At 29.0% G+C, this 22,192-nt stretch overlaps 1 protein-coding gene across 1 annotated transcript in view; it reads left to right on the forward strand.

The window, feature by feature from the left end:
• The first annotated feature begins 11,592 nt into the window (after window positions 1–11,592).
• Window positions 11,593–22,192, forward strand: part of LOC117171964 (Na(+)/H(+) exchange regulatory cofactor NHE-RF2) — a 38,403-nt gene continuing 27,803 nt past the window's right edge. The window contains exon 1 of the mRNA XM_033359658.1: window positions 11,593–12,496. Coding sequence (XP_033215549.1) covers window positions 12,065–12,496 — 432 coding nt within the window. The 5' untranslated portion in view covers window positions 11,593–12,064. The remainder of the gene's footprint in view (window positions 12,497–22,192) is intronic.

Raw genomic sequence — 22,192 nt, forward strand, 5'->3', positions numbered from 1 at the left:
TTTAAAAATACATAATAATAGATAAGAAAATTGAAGTTTGAAAGTCAAAGTAAATTTTATTAATCTCTAAAAATAATTGTTTCATAGAATATTAAAATGTAGCTTATCTAATATTTTAAACATGTTTAAACTGATTTAAGCATGTTTTTGAGCATTAAAAAATTATAAATTAAACGACAAATATTCTTTTTAGCCTACAAACTTTAATCACTGTTCACTAGCAAATACTATGCAAACAAAAAATTTGACATTTTTTCAATTTTCTAACATAGATTAACCGATTACAACTTTTTTTCTTTTTTCAAATTTTTTATTACAAATTTGTTTCGATGAACAAACCATGCGATTAATTTTATTTTTTCACTCTGCTCTAATGAATAATTCTAAAATACATAATAATAAATTACAACATTTAAGTTAAAAATTCAAACTAAGTTTTATTAATCTCTAAAAATAATTTTTTCATAAAATATTAAAATGTAACTAACATAATGTTTTTAATTCAAATAACATGATTTTAATCTAGTTACTAGTTATATAACAAAATTAAAAAAGGCTTCACCATAGAGAAGAAATACCTGATTACCTGTGGTAAAGTGGTCGGAAGCGTCACATACCATCACGCTCTTTTCCACTTATGTTGTACGCGCTATTCTTACTAAAGAACACCGAAACAGGTGCGTATCTAGAATCCAAAAAACCCTTCCAAAAATGATTGAAAATTTTTTTATTCACTATTCAGTATCCATAAAAAGATATGAAGATGATGGACTTAAATAGTTTATATATTTATACAGAGTGTCCCGCGAGAACTGTAGATAATTTTGTGGGGGAGTTGTGCACAAAAAAAAGCAAAAAAGTCCCCAAAATTTTTTTGGTCAAATGCTTATTCTGGTTGCAACAGATAGGGTACACGTTGTATGTACGTGTGAGCTTGTGTCTGATATTGCACTTATCGTTAAAATTTAATAATCTTGTATTGTAATTAAATAATGTTCTATTATAACAAAAAAAAACATTATTACATCCTCTAAGTTACGGCGTCTTTTTTGGGTGCATTTTTAATCGAAAATCGATGTGAATATGAAGTTTAATTATTTAAACCAACACATTTTTCGTAGTTGTAATTTTTTGTATTTTCTTGCCTTTGTAATTAATGTTTTTATAATTTCTGTTTATCTCAATTTTTCTAACAATATTTCATTGCTCTTATTTGTTGCAACAATCTCATATTTCTTTATCCGCCTATTGAGTCATTCATTCAAAGATAGTTCTGTGAAGGACACGTCGTCAAAGCTAAATGAACAAAACTATTTTCTATGTTCTGTAGTGGAAATAAATGCAAATTTCAATTTGCTGTGAAAAGCGTAAAGCTCATTCTTTTCATATGATTAGTCTTTTAACACCTACTGTTAAACGTTTTTGTAAGGTCAGTGTATTGTGTTAATGCAAATATATTGTGAAGTAGATGCAGAAAAGTCATACGTGTTATTCCGATTCGTCATCGATTAGATTGAATAACTGGTAATTGAAAACCATCGTTTGATTATAATCTGGTCAGAAATGTACTTACGCGCAACAATTTTTGCTATAAAATTTAAATGTTATGCTTGGAGTACATTCCGTTCGAAATCCAGAACCGAGTTCTGAACAGTTTTTGAATAAAGGAAGTACCAAGAGATAATTTAACAGGATGCCATTATTATCTGGCTTATCACTTCGTAATAATACAAAAAATGGCTGAAATATGAGATTATCTCTTGTTGTACACAAAATATGTATATAATTTCAGGGTGGCCGTAGGTCAAGAAAAGTCAGGGAATTTGATTGGTGTGGGAAAGTCAGGGAGAAGTCAGAGGATTTGAAAAAAATCTTGAAAAAGTTAGGGAATTTCTAAAAAACAACTTGAAATATAACCGTCACGGATAATATATTAAATTTTTTTTTATTTATATTGGAAATTGTTTTATTCCTTTTATAAAGGTTTTCTGTTAAAAAATGTACAAGATAAAGACCCTCGTCTTGGAATATTAATGGTAATGAAAGATGAAAAATTGATCAGGGACAAATTTCTTCCTCCTAACGATTATATTTTTGGTTAAAAATTTTATTATTTAGGTTAAAATTCAAATTTTTTTACAAAATCATCCTTTTTGGTTGAAAATTCAACTGAATTTTTTTTTGTTATGAAAGATTTTTATATTATTTTGAAAGTATGTCTCTTTGGTTTAAAAATTAATGTTTTAAGTAGAAATTTAATCTTTTTTCATTAAAAATGCAACTTTTACGTTGAAAAGTAATATTATTATTCGATTGAGGATTCTACTATTATGTTTGAAAACTCGCCTTTTTCAGTTGAATTATACTGCTTCTTGTTTAAAATAAAAAAATCTTTCAGGTGAAATATCTACTATTACATTATTCATTGATAACTTACATTTTTAATTGAAAATTCATTTCGTTTGAAAAATCCTATTTCTTTTCGTTGGAAATTAATTTTTTTTAGCTGAAAATTGAACCATCCCGGTTTAAGATTCATTATTTCACTTGAAAATTCACCTCCTTGGGTCAAAGATAAACTATTTTGTAGAAAAATAATATTTTTTAATTAAAAATGCAACTGATTAAGTAAAAGTTAAGCTATTAAAAAAATGAATTTTTTTATTCATCTCTTTGGTTGAAAATTCGTTTTTTTGTCACAAATGAATTTTTTCTCTGAAAAGGTAATTTTTCCATTTTTTGTAGAAAATTGATGTTTTTAGTTGAAACTTCAACCTTTTTGGTGGAGAACAATCTTTTTCGTCTGAAATGTCCTCTTTTCTATTAAAGATGTAACTTTTTGGTTGAAAATTGAACTATTTTGTTAAAAGTGTAATTTTTTGTTGAAACATCAATTATTACATTTTCTGTTCAAAATTTATCCTTATTTTTTAAATTAAAATTTTTGTACTGAAGATTAAATTTTAAAAATTCGTCTTTACGGCTTGAACATTGAACTATCGGGTTGAAAATGGTTCAAAATGCAAATTTTTCTATTTCAGGTTTAATTTTTTGTTTTTGTTTAGAAATTTGACTGTTGGTTTGAAAATTTATCTTTGCAGGTAGAAAAATCAAGTACCTGGTTACAAATTAAACCGTTTTGTTAACAATTGTATTATTTTGTTGAAATTTTGTGGTTAAAAATGACACGAGATTAGTCAAGAAAAATGAAAAATTGGTCAAGGAATGTGAAAAAAAGTTGCGTCATGCGTTCAAATCCAAAATAAAGTATTCACCCGCCGCTGTCTGTGGACGTTCGGAGCGAGCAAATGTTGTGTTCGCTTTAACTGAAGGTCATTTAGGACCATGCCCGAAACCGCACTGAAATGGGATTTCCAGCGTATTGTATCATTCGCATTCTTGCTGATGTTTTCTTGATTCAATGATAAATTTTTGTATGTAAACTTGTAAACAGTGTTTTACAATTTATGTATAGAGTCGAATCTGGATTTAGTTTTTCCGAGAAATGAATCCGTGCTGCGTGGATTGATGAGAGGATATGCGGGGAAATGTGCGGTGTTCACTCAGCAGTATTTTAGATTCAGATTATAAATTTATTTTCAGCGAAGCTTTACTTACTTAGTTACGGAAAAGAACCATGGAAATTTGTATAGACACTCTTTCAGCAACATTTTTTTCGTTTTCGTGGACCATCTTTTATCGCAATGTACCAGCACTTGTTGATTTTGCTATTATTGTTATGCGAAGTTACATCACACCTCCTTACCAGTCACAGATGATTGTTACGACATGCATGAAGAGCTCTCATTTAAAAAATAATCTTCCTCTCCATGTTAATGAGTTTTCAAAGAAATTAGGTCAATTTATATATAATTGTTACTAGTAACTTAAAGATTAACATTTTAATTGAAAGTTGGCATAATTTGCAATATTCATTCACGAATATAATGAATAAGGTATTCAAATGTTCGTCGACTTATTTAGGAAATTAAGAGTCAGGAAAAACAGATACAGAATCTGATAATAAAATAATCTAAAGAGTTTCATCATTTTCTGGTATTTTCATTCAAATCTAAATGTTTTTTCCATCCTCCTTTATTAGCATGCTTATTCTTTGATTGAGGTGGCTAATAATAACGCTTGGTATACAAGCGAGAGTTTGTCGTAAACCTGATAAGCTATCACTACTCAAAATCCTGCCCCGAGGCCACCATTGTATGTACAAGCAATTACAGATTCTGACGAGTTATACAAGCAATTAGTGTACGCCATCAAATTGTTATACTTGACTCACAGTGGATCACTTTCGAGAAATTTATAAACCACGCCTCTCAAGGAATTTTACTGAGACTTTACTTCAGATTTAGGAAAAATTCACTTATAGATTAGTAAAAGAATACATTCTTATGTTTACCAAATTTCAGGCTGGCTGTAGGTCAGGAAAATATTCTTAAAATAAAAAGAAACCTTCTATCTCCAAAAGATTCCGAGTTATGATTCTTCAAACAACCCGGATATTTTCCAAAAAAGAAGCAAAAAAACACAATTCTGAAATATGTAGCTGTATTTGGGACGCTGTTAATTTTACGGAAAATGTTCCACTTTTTTTTTCTTTTTAGTAAATGAAGAAAAAATATATAAATTAACTGATTTTACGTTGTCTACATATTATTTATAAAAAATATTATTATAGGGATTATTTTTATAACAATGTATTATTTGAAGTTAAAATGCCAGAAATTTATAAACTAATCACCGAAGAGGAAATAATTATTGTTAATTGTTGATAATAAGAGAATATTTTGGCTAAAAATAGGTCGAAATATAAAAATTTTTTCTTTTATTGAAGAGTCATAACTCTATCTATAGAGACTAGAAGATTATTTTTTTGCAGATTTACGCATAATTTCCAGATCTACAACTTTTTCTGTGACTTCACCCAGAAGCGAAGTATTTTGAAACACTGAACACGTGTAATTTGTCCTGAAAAATAGGTCAAAGATGCTCAACTTTGGTTTTTTTTTGGTTTTTTTTAAGAATCATAACTCTTTTTCGAACTCTTTTTGGAACTTTTTAAAAAATATTTCCGTGACGCATGGTAGTTTTTTCTAGAAAACTTGAGATTTTCATCAGGATCCCTAATTAAATATTTTTAACAAAAACCGCACATTACTAACTTTGATGTCAATTAATTTGAAAATAAGAAATAAGATATTTGTAGAGTAGATCAAGAATCGAACTTTTGAGAATGGCACAAAGAACCGAACTTTAGATTAAAATACTGATTTTTAGAAACATTTCTTTCTAAGCCTTTTTGGGCTGTTTTGTTACACAATTTGACTTTGTTAAGTTCATGTTTTTTCGTGTTTTTTTCAATTTTCCTCTTCAAAATTTAATTTGAAAGTGTTTTATTCTGCTTATAGCACATTCTATGTTTAAAGTTTTACAAAATCAAGGTTCTGGTCTTTGAATATTAATGGTCATGTAAATTGAAACATTGGTTAGAAAAAAATTAAGGAATTTTGAAAATGAACTTCTGTGGCCACCCATTCTTGTTAGAATTTTTCTACCTTATATTTATTTATTTTTTTAGTAATTTCGAACTGAGGATTATATTTCTAGTTACAAATTTGATTATTTAATTGAAAATTCTTCTGTTTAGGTTGATAATTGAACTAATTTGGTAAAAAAAGATCACTTTTTTTTGAAAAATCATATTTTAGTTACAAAAACTCTAGTGAAATCGTTCCTGGTTAAAAATTAAACCTTTTTTTTAATTCATCTTTTTAGTTTAAAAATCATCTGCTTCAGCAGAAATTTAATCTTTTTTATATAAAAATACAACTGATTGGTTGCAAATATTAATCTTTTTTGGTTGAGTATTAATTAATTTGGTTAAAAATTTGTCTTTTTTACAAATACAAATGGTTTTTTATTATAATAAAAACTATTTTTAGCTCAAAATATTTACTATCACATTATTTGTCAAAAATTCATCTTTTTTGTTAAAAATTGAACAGCTTGGTTAAAGGTGGAACTACTTTGTTTAAAAAATCTCTTTTTTTGCGGAAGATTCATTATTTTAGTTGGAAATTCATCTCCTAGTTTGAAAATTCTCCTTTATTGTGTTTGAAAATCAATTTAACTACTTGGTCGCTAACGCAACTGTTTCTAGTTGTAGATTAATCTTTTTTTAAATTATAAATTCCACCATTTGGTTAAAAAAATAATTTTTGTTTGTTGAAGATTAGTCATTTTAGTTGAAAATCCATCTCTTTGTCTGAAAATTCTCTTTTTTCTTGTTGAAATTAATCTTTTTTTAATATAAATACTCCATTTGAAGATTCATCATTTTAGTTAAAATTTTATTTAGGTGAAAGGTTCATCTCTTTAGATGAAAATTTAACTATATCTATTTATATATTATTTATTTTATTGACTCATTTCACTATCTTTGGTTTAAAATTTATTTTTCAAATTAAAAATGTAACTTTTCTATTTTTGGTTGAGACATGATATATTTTTTGTTCAGAATTCGTTGCGTTTGTTACAAAAATAATCTCCTTGGTTTTTAATTCCCCCATTTGAGATTAAAAACAACTTTTTGGTTGAAAATTAACTTTTTTGATGATAATTAAAATTTTCGAGATTTAAAATTAAACTTTTTTACGGAAAATTTTGTCTTCGGCTTGACAGTTTGTCATTCTAGATTTAGAACTTTGTTTTCTTTCTTAGCTGAAAAATTAATTATTTCATTTCAAATAAATTTTTTTTTAATGAATAATTAATAATTTTAGTTGAAAATCGATTTCTTTGATTTAAAATTTTACTATTTTGTTGATAATTTGTTTTTTTGTCAGATTGAAATATAAACCACAATTACATTATTCGCTAAAAATTCCACTTTGTGGTGAAATTTAAACTTTTCGGGTTGAAAATTCAACCTTCTTGTAAAGAATTCGTTTTTTTTTGGCTTGATAATTTAACTACACCAAACTCTCGCTTTCAGTATAGTGTCGTAACCGCTCTCGCCCTACTCCACTGAGAAACTGCGTGAATCAGGAGTTCTAGGAAGGCCGAGAACGGGGTGACTATTTCAATAACAACTTAACTTTTTTTCTATCTATCTTTTTTTGCAAAAAACTAAAGTTTTTTGTTGGAAATTCATCTTCTATGGTAGAAATATTATTTTCAGTTTTAAATTTTCAATTTTATTGTTACAAGATCAAAATGCTGGTTGAATAACTTGTTTTTTTAGAGTAAACTTCTTAGATGTTTATGTCCATTGCCTTATTTTGCTGCTGAGTGTCTTATATTGAAAGACTTGCAGTCATTTCTCTTTGACCCGCGGTCATAGACGTGTCACTACAATGGCGTTGAATGATTCATACCATGCGTGTATGATCTTTTGTGGGTCAAAATTTTCAACACTGTGATTCATCGTATCAGTTAAAAGTCAATTGTTTTATAGGGAGAATACTTAAGTATTTGTTCCTTCTGTTTATTGTTGAATGAGTCGTTATAAAACTTGTATCGTCTACGATCATTGAATATCTTACAGCAAATTCCGTGGGATGAATAAAAGAATAACGTAACTGATTCAAAATAAGAAAAGGGACATTTTAAAGTTACTCCTCATCCTTGTGAAAAACACAAAATAGAAGCAATTGAATGTTTCAAAGGTACGCTTTTACAATGCCGCATTATGTTAGTTCCTTTTTCCTTAAAGTTTTCGCAATTTTTTTGTTTAAAAATACCCTTTGACATTAAGACTCCTAAAACGTCATTAACTATTAAGAAAGCAAGGCATAATTTCAGTAATATTTTTCAGATGAATAGGTTTCAATTAATAAGCAAAAGCTATAATTAACCATCAAAGGCAGTATTTTTTAGATGCCTTAGATACAAAACTTTCAGACAAGGACCCAAGTTAAGTGAATTTTTTGTTTAAAATTTGTAAGAGAGATCATAAAGAATCTAATTGTTATATAAAAGCATTTAGTTATAAATTACGATTCTGAATTTATGTTGTTGAAAATATTAATTATCACCAAAAATATCTGTGATGCAACAAATATAATAAAAATATAATTGGTGTTAATATTGATATTATGATATGGCCATTTCCTAAAAAATCGAGTTTTTTGCAAATAATTGACATAATATTAAAAATTAGCATTGATTAACCGAAATTCCTTAAAAAAATATAAACATCAAAAAGTAATTTTTGAAAAAAATCGGTTCTAAAGTATAGACTAATTTGAAGACACTTTCTCTAAAAAGGTGCTTGCTTATCCCAGTTTTTTGCTGATTCTGTTTTGAGGAAATCTCCTGCATATTTTAAGGCAAAAATGAGAAAAAGATTTAGGCGGCCTTTTAAAATGCCTTAGGTTCGGTCTTTTTGAGTATATTATTTTTTAAATATTGGCTTGACAATAACTCGGTCCTAATATTTTATTTGCTTCCTTCAGTTTTGCGTCAAAAAGAAGATTCCATGTGTTAAAACACAAGCGATATGTGAAATCTTTTTAATTTGGGTTGAAACAGTAAAAAACATACGGTTTTTTGAAAATTGCTCGTTTGTAATGCATTTTGTAAAAGAGCTTTACAGGTTAAAAATAAAGTACATGTATAAAGTTCCTTTTAAAACTACAAAAAATTATGTACTAGCTCTAATAGTTTAGAAGATATTACATTGAGAAACGCATCTCGAGTACAAATTTCGGTAACATTTCATATATTTTTTAATATCTCATTTTTAGTGGATTAATTATGCATAAAAATGTTGCGTTGCTAAGTTTAAGTAGACTAAATTCCCTGAAAAACTAAAAAAAAAAATTTCAACTATAATAGAATTTTTTAAATACTTCCTAGAAAAGTGAGCTTGTTTTAAAAAATTAAAAAATTGGCAAATTATTTAGTTTTTTTTAAAAACAATAAGAAAACTATTCAAATTATACTGTTTAGGTATAAGTATGAATGTTTGGTACAACGAAGCGAGGTATTTTTAGAAACTGCGCGATTAACAAAATTTTGTACAAAATTGGTCTATTTCAGGAAGTAGTAATCCAGGATCTATTGTAGTTGAAGCATTATTTTTTAAAGTTAATTTTCAGGGAATTTAGTTAACGTAAACTTAACAACATTTTTATACAGGATGCACTACAAATGAGATACTCAAACAAATATGAAATTTCCCACTACCTTTTAACACAAAAGTCGCTTCTCAAGGCCATATCTTCTAAAGTTCTAAAATATTAGAGCTAGAACATTGTTATTTTTTCTATTTTATGGACAATTTCATATAACTTATTTGGACTTTTTGATGTTTTTTTACAAAATGCACCAGAAACGAGCCATTCCCAAAAAAACTGATTTTTAAAACGATTTTGAACCGATTTTAAAGGGTTCAACATAACGCATGTTTTCAGAAAGACGGGACAGGCAAGCACCTTTTTATTTAAAGATAGTTCAATATATATTTCATATAATGTATGTACAGGTGACTAACTATTTCGAAATTGAATTCTATGTGTAAAAAGTACAAATTATCGAAAAATAATTGATGTATCAGAAGTTCCTTAAAAATGTATCGAGAGTTTCATTCAACAAACTTATATGAAAAGACTTTGGTACCAAATGGTTCGAAAGTACAGGTTATATAAAGGTGGCTACTAAAGAAGAAATCGAATTTTTGTCATAAAATGTACAAAATATCGAAAAATAACAAAGGACCACAACAAAAAGTAGCGTGTACGAGACAAATGACTAGGTTACCCTTATGGATTTTGAGCCGCTGAATCCGAATATGGCCTCAGAATTCGTCCTACACGTCACAGTTTTCCCCTAGATGCAAAAAGAAGGGAACAGCATAGGGATTTTCTAGTCACACACCCCATACAAAAAATTTGTCTGCACGAGACAAGTGACTAGGCTATCCTTCTAGATTTTGAGCCGCTGATTCCAAGTCTGGCCTCAGAATTTCTCCTACACGTCTCAGTTTTATGCTAGTTGCAGAAAATAGGAGAATGCCTAGGGATATTCTGGATATAATTTCGATAAGACCAGTATACGGAAGAATAAACGTACGGCTGTTATATTCTTATATGTTGGAACTCGTAAAGATCAAATCCATACAAAAAAAATTCCCCAGTGTGCTTGCCGCTTCCCCTTTCTAGAATAAATGTAGGGAAATTGGAGGTCTTGTGCATGTTATACTGCGAGTTATATAAAGCAAAAAATAAGAAAAATATTATTCCCTCTGCAGTTTTGAGCTCCTAATCTAAATTTGATCACTAAATTTGCCTAGGGAATTCCTGGTCACACAGATCCGCCAAAAAAAAGTTGTCTGCACGGGACAAGTGACTGATTTCGCACACAAAACTGTAAATTATATTAGGTTTTTGTTATTTTTTTCCGTGTAAGTCTATATAATCTGAGAAAGACCTTCAATTTCCCTAGAATTACCCAAGCTAGGGGAAATAGAAGGCACACTAAAGAATTTCTGTTTACAAATTAAGTCTCTACAAGTCGTTGCACTTGAGAATATAATATAGATATGTCTATTTTCGCGTATACGTATGGTTTTCCTTATTTTATGCATCTAGGGGGAAACTGAGACGTGTAAAATAAATTCTAAGGCCAGATTGGGATTCAGCGACTCAAAGTACATAAGGGTAACCTAGTCACTTGTCTCATGCAGACAAATGTTTTGTATATGGCCTGTGTGACTAGAAAAATCCCTAGGCTCCTTCCTACTTTTTGCATCTAGGGGAGAGCTGAGACGTGTAGGAGAAGTTCTGAGGCCATATTCTGATTCAGCGGCTCAAAATCGATAAGGGTAGCCTAGTCGCTTGTCTCGTGCAAACAACTTTTTTTTGTGGGCCTGTGTAATTGATGAATACAAATTTCCTTAAAAAAGTATCGAGAATTTCATCCAACAGAATTGTTTTAGGCTGTAATTTGGGCTAATTACTAAAAATCATATATTTTCGAGGTCCTCCGAATCTGCTATATACCGTTTATAAAATATTATTGAAAGTTTACATATGCAGAAGTTATTTTTATGGATTTTATATTGATTCCAAAAGGTTTAATCAAATCGGTAAAGAATTAACTAAGTGGTCCAATTCAAGTGCGATAACTTTGGAAGAAATATATACAACAATTTTTTTTTACTTGGCGGTGATTCACTCTCGTGATAATAATGATAAAAAATATATATATAATAAATATAAAAAAAATAATGATAAATGTAATCGAACTCATCCAATGAGATTTTGCGCTGCATTTTTACAACACTGATGATTTTAAAAATTACTACACTGTGACCTTGAGGAACATAACACCTAAATGAATCAATCGATCGATCGCAGGTATCGCTCTTAAAACCGGCATAGGTTTCTCTCACCTGCCGTATAGAGGCGCCAGAGGTTATTTTCTCCTCACCATAGTCTTTTCTCTTAGTTCCTCTCACAAAACTCTACTTTCTTTCCTTTTTCAAGTCGGCGACAGCGCCTCGCATGGATTCCGTCGTCGTGTCGCCTCATGCTACGAATCATACGAGTCCATCTGAGTCAATTCAGCGCGTGTTCTCTACAGCAACTTTCAAGTTCTATTTTCGTCTTCAAAGAAATTTCGCCTGCCTCCTACGAAGTTGTGGATTTCGGATCGCGGAACTTCGTGGCAGGTAGACAGAGGGAACCAGAAAAGAAAGGAAGAGTGGATACCACTGGTACCAGTTGAAGAACGAGGGAAAGAGGGAAAAAGAGTAGACAAAGAACCTTGAACCAAAAGCCGCTAAATGTTAGCAGATTCCAAGATCTTGGATCAGCTTTGAAGTATCTAGAAATATTTTGATCCAAGAGTGGTATCGTTGTTGTTTGCCGGCTCGGATAGATAAAGTAAATCGTATACCTGACGTGGTGCGAGAGAGGGAAAGGAAGGAAGGCAGCAGGCACACTGGCAACACGAGGTTGGTGATATCAGCATCAGTCGTTCGCGCGTGTCGTGTGCGTGCGGTTGGTGTGTTTCAGAAGAGTTCTAGTGAAACCTTAAGGTGACCATGTCGTTACTAAAGGGCGATCAAAAAGTTCCTAGTGCGCGGCTCTGCCACATCGTCAAATGGGATGATTTCGATGGCTATGGATTTAATCTCCATGCCGAGAAAGGTAAAACCGGTCAGTTTATTGGGAAAGTGGACGAGGGTTCGCCCAGCGAGGCGGCCGGTCTACGCCAAGGAGACCGGATTGTAGAAGTTAACGAAATCAACATCGCCAATGAGACCCACAAACAGGTGGTCGATCGCATCAAAGCGTTCCCCAGCGAGACCAAGCTCCTCGTTGTGGACCAAGAGGCAGACGATTACTTCAGGGCCAATAACATCATCATCAAGGGCACCATGGCGAACGTCAAGGTGATCAAGACACCCGAGAGGAATCCTGCCACCGTCGAAGAGGAAGCTAGATTAGATGGCAGTAACAGCTCTATTGATGAGGTTCGAATTTAGTAGATTATTAGATGGTGGTGGATCTTCCTGATAATATTTTGTAGCTTTTATTCAATTTGTTCCCTACTTGGTTTCCTCAGTATTGATTAAGATAAATCCGTGTGTAGACATCTTCTGATGTCACGTGTCGCAGCTCACCATAGTCTGGATTCTTCTAGATCATATCTCGGATTTTTTACAAATCTGTGTTATCTTACGCAAGAATTAATGCTATCTATTCCGCAAGTCGATGGACAAATGTATCATCAGAGTTTTTCTTATCATAAATCATACTTCGGGATTTGGTGGGATAATATTGTTAACAGTAGATGATATGCAAGACTAAACACTATCTTTTAGAAAAAACTTTCATTCGAGGACACTTAATCTTCATTTCATGGTTGGATAATTTTTAGCCATCTACCGCTTCCGAAAAAACTGCTTTGGAATGGAGGAAAATAAAAAAGAAACTACTGCCAGAAAGTATTGACAGAACTATTTGAACAGGTGCACCTTTCCCAATCAAGACAGCGTTTCGCGGTTGTTGACAAACCTAATTTTGACTGGTTTTCAAATAGTTTTATAAAATTTTCTTTCCGTAATCTATATATTTTTCATACAGACTACAATCTTTTGCTTCGCATGATAATTTTTCTCATTAAGGATAGTCAATGAAGATTTCAATCTTCATTAGATTTAATAAACAACTAAATTAAATTTTTAAACAAGGTCAACTGAACATATGACTCACGAGATCACTAATAACCCAGATAAAAAATTTAAAAATAAAAAAAAAACGTTTCAAAAAATATACTTCCTCTTCTGAGCAAAATAATTTTCTTTACTTAGAATTACATAGATAATAAGAAGCCATCAATGTTGCTACTTTCGTTGTCACAATGACATCTGCTCATTAACATTTTTATCAAAATGGTTAGAAGGTTCGGTCAGTTTCAACCAGGTGGTTTACAATGTTAATACCACTTAATATTCAATTTTAAATTTGTATGCGATATGCATAGCATAATGTAATTGTAATAAAATTGAATGCTGATTTGAATTTTGTAATATTGAGCTGCACTAAAGAGTTTAAAGCGTTTTAATGCTTACCATATATTCTAAATACATTCTCGTAAACTTTTTTTAGATTTTCTTCATTGTTTATTCTGCTAATGAGAATAATCCTTCCAGAAGAAGGTATATGATGGAAAACGAATTTCTAGTTTATTTAAATGTATCATGTTGAATTTTGTGCCAATCAAGAGCTACATCATTTTTTCAACTTTCCGTTTGTTTACTTACTATTTAATTGAGTTCGAATTGAATCCAAAATTGGACTTTAAAATCTTTCATGTCGAATTAAAAATGCGTTTTTTGTTGTTTTTGAACATTTGAGAACTGGAAAGAGGACTTAATTACATAACAGTTGTATATCAAATGAAATTTCAATGAATGTTATATGAGTATTCTACTAATTTGATGTAATATCCGCTAAAATCGAGTTTAAATACTAAAAAAATTTTTTTACAAAATCTGTTTTACACATAACAATTCATATTAAACAATCTTAAAGTAGAGTATTTTTTTCAATTCCAATAAGTGCTAGCAGGATAATATTTTTTATTCCAATCTGATTATTTCGCAATTTTAGAAGAATTTCCTCATTTTTAAACTGTTTCTTTTAACAAAAGAAAATTTCACAGCATAAAAGATTCTTTCAATAATTGTGAAGCATTAATGAATTATTTGCTTTGTCAAACTACAAGTTGGTAAAGTAATACAAAAATAAAATGGCATGAAATATATTTATTTAGTTATTCATTAAAAAGTTATATAATCATTGGTATGATTTCAAACTTAAAGAAAAAAAAGTACCAGATCTTTTCTAAATGGTTATTTCAATTTTGTGCAATTCTACAAAATATTTAAACATCTAGTTGTTTATTGTAATTCAGAAATATTAGTGTAAACATCAATTTCAACATTATGAAGGGAAAAGGTACTGCGATTATTAAAAAAAATGCGGGCCTATAAAAAATCTCCTTATCTTCATTAGCGTTATCAGTGCAATGTAATCGATGTAAACCAGACACCTGAGATTCTTGCGAGGTGAATAATGCTCAAAAGTATTCAATAGAAATTCAGAAATATACAGTTTCATTTAAGTCTGTCAACATCAATTTAAATTATGCATGGTATATATTCTTACAAAAAATTAAAAACTTTCTCAATGATTGTAATGAATGACAAAAAAAATCTCTTGATTAATTTAATTTATACCTAAGGGGAAACAACTCTGAAAATGCGTTGGACCGTTCGGTTATCTGAAATGTTAATCTGGTGTAATCCACTTACAATCCACAGAAATATACCTATAATCCAGGATAATCCACTTTGTAATACAGATAATTAGAAGTAATTTAGGTAATTCAAGTAAATAACTTGTACTCCAAGTTTTTTCTAGAATTAATGTTTTTAATTGAAAATTTAACTCTCGCAATTTTGGTTAAAAATTGTTTTATTTATTTTAATATTTAACTATTTTATTTTAGTTTATAAATTATTCTATTTTCATTAAAAATATAACTATTTGGTTGAGAATTAATTTATTCAGTTAATACTGTGTCTTTTTTCGTAAAAAATTAATCTTGGTTGAATTTTTATTTTTGTTGTAAGTCAAAATTCAACTACTCGGTCAAATTCGAACTACATATATTATTAAAAATTCATGATTTGGTTCGAGATGCATAATTTTAGTTGAAAATTTACTATTATATTACTAAATATTATTATATTAAATTAAAAAATATGTAAAATATTTCGTTACTAAATTTACTATCTTGTTAAAAACTCGTATTTTTTGGTCAATTACTAACTTTTTGAATTGAAAATATAATTTTTTCATTTTTGGTTATAAAATTATCTTTTTAATTAGTAAAGTGAACTATTTTCTTAAAAATTAGTCTTTTTCGATAGAAAATTAATCTTGTCTGCTCAAAATTCCTGCTTTTGGTTTAAAATTGAACTATTTGATTGAAAATGAAATTTTTTGTAGAAAATATATCCTTTTGTGTTGAAAACTTAATTATTTGGTTAAAAATTTGTCTTTTACAAAATCAAATTACTTGGTTATCAATGCACATTTTTGTTGAAAATAAATTTCTTTTGTTGAAAATTCATTGTTTTTGGGTTGAAAATTTAAAGACTTGGTTTAAAGTTGAACTTTAATTTCTTCGACAATTATTTATTATACAGAGATTTATCATTTGACTTCAAAATTCATTTTTCTGGTTCAAAAATTAAACTTTTTTTTGTAAATATCCTTTTTTTTGTAAAAACTTAAGTTTTTAAATTGAAAATGCAACTATTTGATTTTTGTTGAAAATTTGTCTTTTTTAGTTAAAAATTCAACTGGTTGGTTACAAAATTCACGTGCTTTGTTGAAAACTCTACACTATTTTGTTGAAATTACGACTTTTTTGGTTGAATTCAACTCTTTTTTATTTAAAATTAAAATCTTTTGTGGTTGAAATATCAGCTATTAATTTTCTCATTGTGAAATAATTTCTTTTATTTAAAAATTAATTCCTTTGTAGAAAATTCAAAAATTTGGTTAAAAAATATTTTTTTCTGGTTCAAGTTTCATCATTTTATTTGAAAATTCATCTCTTTGGTTAATAATTTTTAATTAAGTTTTTGACTGAAAATGAAGCTATTTATTTTTTTACATAAATAAGGACAAAAGTCAACAACAACTTCCAGACAACTTTGTTAAAACTTAATCCTTTTTTATTGGGAATTCGAGTGAGTCTATGTTTTATGTAAAGTAATCCACCATCATTTTATGTACTGCAGAGTAGACATATAAAATACGGAGTAATCTTAGGTAATCTGGAGGAATTCTGTATGTAGAAAGAAGTAATTAAGAGTCGTTTCACCCCCGATTTGTGCATAAGTGAAATACTCACATTTTTAGGATAAAACAATGTCACTTCCGCAATCAAAAAACATGTATTCGAGGGAAATGATAAGTTCTCGGAACTTCATAATTATAAGATTATTCGTATTGGTATTGCTTATTTTCACCAGAGTATGTACAGATGCGAAAGGCATACGTAAGGTACAGATTAGCTTGAGGAATTTGCTTCATTCCCTATTTACAGTCGACAACAATGATGTCATCTTTCACCCTTTTCATATTGCACACAGCTGAACACTAAATGGTATCCAACTCATTAACAGACAAGAGGCACAACGCGTGAACGTAACCTTTTTGACTAAATGCATATAAATGTCATAATAATTATCTTTTTTTAAAGTCACGCATGAAGAGCTAGATTTTCTCGTTTTGCAGTGTCATTACATTCTCGTTAGTATCTTTGTTAAGTTTGCAATTAGCTTTCTTGTCTGGTTATACATTATCTACAGTTTTGCAAGTCTTCTTAAAATTGCATTGCCTAAACAGCGTTTTCATGTTTATAATAATATTTTTTAAATTATATAAGAGTTGTGGTCAGGGGATATCCAAATAACGGGGCCATCTATAAATAACGAAACAGCTTTTTGGGGGGAGTGGTTTCTAAAATTCTAGTACAGCGCAGACTTCACACTCTTTGTCCTATTTCCCTGTTTCTATATTTTCTCTTTCTTAAAAGAATTACTCTTGTTTCCCTGTTTTCAAAAAACTTCTGTAATATGAGCTGAAGTAATAGAACCCAATTAGAAATTCTAATTGTTTTTAGATCGAAGTTAATTTTTTTATAGAAGAGTCTACTATTATATTTTTAGTTCATAATTAATCTGTTTTGGTTGAAAATTAAACTATTTTGTTAAAAAGTCATATTTTTATCGAAAATGTAACTGTTTTGTGAAAAACTCATATTTTTGGATCGATTTTTTTGTAAATAAAAATTCATAAATTTGGTTAGGAAATTCATCTTTCTTGGCATACAAAGAAATTGTTTTATTGAAATTTCAACTGCCTTCTGGAAAATTCGTCTTTTCTAGAAAATTCCACCACTTGTTTGGAAATTCTGTAATTTTGGTTGAATTTTATTCTTTTGTTTGAAATTTCAACCACCACGTGATTTGGAAGTGAAACTATTTCACTAAAGATTCAAATATTTTCTTAAAAAATCATCTTTTCTAAAAGCTAACTATTCGGTTGTGGATGTAACTGTTTGGTTGAAAATAAGTTATTTTATTGTCAAATACTCAATTATTTGGTTGAAAATTTATCTTTCTTGTGAAAAATTAAACTTTTGTGTTCAAAATTTGTCAACTGTTTTTTGTAAATTCCTCTTTTTGGATAGAAAATTCGCTCTTTTGGATTTAGTATTGATATTTTTTGGTAGAAATCCTTCTATTCAATTAAGTTTTCTTAGTTGAAACGTAACTTTTGTGTTGAAAATTGAACTGTCTTCTTAAAAAATCGTCTTTTTGGATTTAAAATTCAACTGTTTTTCCGAAAATTCAACTACTGAAAAATCAACTGTTGAACTGGTCTGTAAATTAAAACACTCAAAGTGAAATTTAAAAAAATTTTAAACTTTTAAAATTAAAGCTCAATTATGTGCTTGTATAAAATAGAAGCTTTTAACACTTTTCAAATACAAAATTATTAATTTAAAGTCATAAAACTTCAAAATTTTGAGTTCTCACTTCAAATTGTCAATTCCTTCTTGAAAGAGCAATTTTTATTTGCAATAAAAAATTTGTTCTTTTTCGAACTAGGATGACAAATATTGAGAACATTGCGAAGGCATCATTTTAAATGAAATATATGGTGTTAAATTGATTGCTATATATCTTAAAAAAATTTAAACGTCAGGCTTTTTGTAGTTTAAGAACGATTATACATTATCGTCTTTTAATATTCGACCATTCCGTTAAAGTTTGAACATAGTAGCTTTCTTAAATAGCCATCATGCAAACATTATAATTTAAAAAGATCTCATTGCAATATTCTAAATATTTGTCATCCTAGGTCGAAAAGAACAATTTTTGGCTGCATAAATGCCAATTCCTGTAGATTATTTTAGTTGTAAATTCTTGTAGGAAATTGAATCTACAATATAATACAACAATATATAATAAAATAAATGAAAAAATCGTCTCAATAGTAGAAAAAAGTTGTACTTTGCTGTAATTCTGGTTGTAATTTATTGTGTTTATTTTTCGATTCTTGTAAAACTGATTTAAGTTTTTTTAACTTTTTATACAAAAATATCCACCAGGATTGGTTTAAGTTTCGTAAGGTTTGTTCGAAAATTCAACATTTTTGTTGGAAACTCATCTTTGGAAGTTGAAAATGGAACTATCTGGTTAGAATTAATTATGAAAATGTTATTGAAAACAAACAAGAATTGTGGAATGAAGTTTAGTATATATAACTCATTGATAGTTGCGTTTAGTATCAATTGCAAATCTACAAATGTCGTTTGAACGATATCCTTGGTCACTTTATGGTGGTATGCACAGTTGCACTCGCTACTGCGGACTTTCATTCTCAAAGTATTACGGACCTATCGTGTATGTGATGCATAGTCAATGGCGTAAATGTAGGGTATGGAGTGCGAAATGTTGTACAACTAGTACTAGTAGGGGAGTGTCGTACAGGTTGGGACACTGTATTGGTTGGAACAGCTCGTTTTTTTCATGGATTTGCACTGGTGCCACCTGTTATTACTGTCACATATTAGGATCAATATTAGCTCACTTTCTATGTTAACTCATCTGTTATTACTGTCACATATTAGTATCAATAGTAGCTCACTTTCTATGTTAACTCCAGGCTGTGGTTCAGGCTTGTTGCAGCTGGACCAAGCAGTATGTTTACAAGGAGTAGAAAAATGATCTTGTTTAGCGCTCTAAAGATTTTCAGCCAACAAACTTTGTTTTAAATTTTAGTGATGAATTTTCAACCAAAACAATAGATTTTTCACCAAATAGTGGGATTTTCATCCCAAGATACATTTTTTATTAAAAATGAATTTAAAAAAAATTTGTTTTTCAACCAAAGAAATGAATTCTTATCAAAAAACAAAATAGTATAATTTTCTACAAAACATTTTCTAACGAAAAGTTTACATTTCTATCAGAAATGGTAAATTTTACACAAAAAAAATGGAATATTTAAAGTGAGTCTTCAACTGACATAATAAATCGTCAACTAAAAAATCTTAATTTTTAACCAAGTACATGAATTTTCATCTAAAAAGATAAATTTTCTACCATAAATAAAATACTTAAATTTTCAGTTAGTAAAATGAATTTCCAACAAAACAGTTATAATTTTAACTACAGAAATGATATTTCAACCAAAAAGATGAAGTTTCAACTAATGAGAGTACTATTCTACCAAAGAAGATGGATTTTCAACAAGTAGTTGAACGTTCATCTAAAACAGATAAATTTTCAACTAAAAATAGGATATTTGAATTTTCAATAAAAAACTTAAGTTTCAATAAAATCAAAGTAAATTTCAAAATTTTCAACCAATAAGATAAATTTTTACCCAAATATGTACGAGTTAAATTTTCAGTCAAAACAATTAATTTTCGACTAGAAAACGTAATTATTAATACAAAAATTAAATTAAAAAAAAGGTTTGTCGACTAAAATAATGAATCATCAACGAAATAAATGAATTTCTAACAAAGTAATTTTACTTCCAACTAAGTAGTTGAACTTTTAACCAAAAACGATGAATTCTCAATGCAAAACGTGATATTTGATATTTTAACCAAAAATGATTTTAATATTTTATACCAAAAATAGTTAAATTCAATCAAAACCTGATCTGTAGCAACTCTGCAATTTAAAGGAATATATGTTTGTTTCACTCTAGAATGTTTATGTCAAAAAAACCTTGTAGTATGATATGCTTAACATTCTCATTAATGCTCTATAACTGCTCAGAGCTTCTGAGTGTTAATAATAAAAATAATAAAAATAATAATTTGGCAAAATAATTAAAGCTGAGATTTATAATTGTTTATTTCTAGGTGGAAACTCATTTGATTAAATAAATATTTAGTAAAAGGTTCACTGTGGCGTTTTAAAATTATGTTTTTTACACTTATTTTTCATCTTTTAAGAGGTGTCCCAACATACACTACACATTTTTTTTTAGAAGATTGGAGCACATTTGGAAAATCGGATGTAAAATTTTTGTTTACACCGTAAATATATATGTTTTGTTCACAAAAAGAAAGTTATTTAATAGACTTTCAAAACCGTGTACTAATAACCCAAAAATATTATCATGAAATAAAAATTATGGGCAAAAAACGAAACCTGTCCCAACCTTTACTACATTCCCCTACATATATTCGCGTCTCAAAAATGTGGCAACTGAAACTACACCGAATTTGACGTACTTTTGAGGACCGGCGTTGTACAGTGCAGGATCGGGTTCGATTTAGGCGCACGCACGGCGAATTCGAGAATGAAAAACCGGCTCTATCGGAAGGTCGTTCTTGTCATGCCACCAACTGTGAGAAATCATCTTCGCTTTCTTTCAGAAAACGAAGTGTCTAGGCTCACCAAAAATATTTGCTCTACGCTCACCGAATTTCAGTGAAGCTTGCCACGGTCGTAAAAAAGTAAAACTGGTTTTGCCTCAGAGTTAATTCTTTTTGTTTAAAAAGTCTATACTGTTATATCTTTGATTGAGAATTCATTTATTTTTTCGGTAGAAAATTTAAGAATTTCATTAAAAATTAAACAATCTTGTTAAAACGTAATTCCTTTTTGATGTAAATTCAACTAGCTTATTGAAAATTCAAATATTTGGTTAAAAATTAACTTTTTTGTTTAAAATCCATATTTTTTGGTTGAGTTCACCTGTTTTTGATTGAATATTAAAATCTGTTTTTGGTGAATTATTATTAATTTTTACATTTTTTGTTAATAATTCATCTTTTTTGTTAAAAATTAAACTATGTTGTAAAAAAGTTTTTTTTTTGACAAAAATTCAATTGCTTTGTTGAAAATTTGCCTTTTTGGAAACCTCCATCCTTCTGAATATTACAAATTCATCATTGGTTGCAAAGTTCATCTTCTTTTGATGAAAGCTTATTCTTTGCATTAAAAATTCTAATCTAATATTTTTAGGTTCATGATTAATCTGTTTTGCTTAAACGTGTAATTATTTTCTTGAAAATTCAACTATTCTGCTATAAAGTCATCTTTTATGGTTAAAAACTAAATCTCTATGATTGAAATACTTTGTAAAAAGTTAACTGTCTATTCTTTAAAGATTCGTTTTATTGATTGATAATTCAAACATTTTATTGAGATTAATTATTTTTTTGTAGATAATTAATATTTTCTGATTGTGAATTTAGCTCTGTTAAAGTTTCACACATTCGGCCTGAAGATTCCACAATTTGGTTGACATTTTTTCCTTCCATGATTGAGAAATATTTATTAGTTGAAAGTTCGCCATTTTGGTTCTAAAATACATTGATTTTGGTTAAATTGCAAGTTTTGGTTGTAAATTAATCTGTTTGGTTGGAAATTTATCGCTTTCCGTTGAATATTCAAGTATTTTGTTGAAAATTCATCTGTTTCCTTAAAAATTACTTTTTTGTTGAAAATCTAAACTTTGCAGTTAAAAATGTAACTTATGTAGAAAATTCGTTTTTCTTGAAAACAAATTTTTCTTGGTCAAAAATTCAGCACTTATTTGAAACTCGCCTT

This window comes from Belonocnema kinseyi, chromosome 4 (assembly GCF_010883055.1).
Source record: "Belonocnema kinseyi isolate 2016_QV_RU_SX_M_011 chromosome 4, B_treatae_v1, whole genome shotgun sequence".
NCBI classification, from domain to species: Eukaryota; Metazoa; Arthropoda; class Insecta; order Hymenoptera; family Cynipidae; genus Belonocnema; species Belonocnema kinseyi.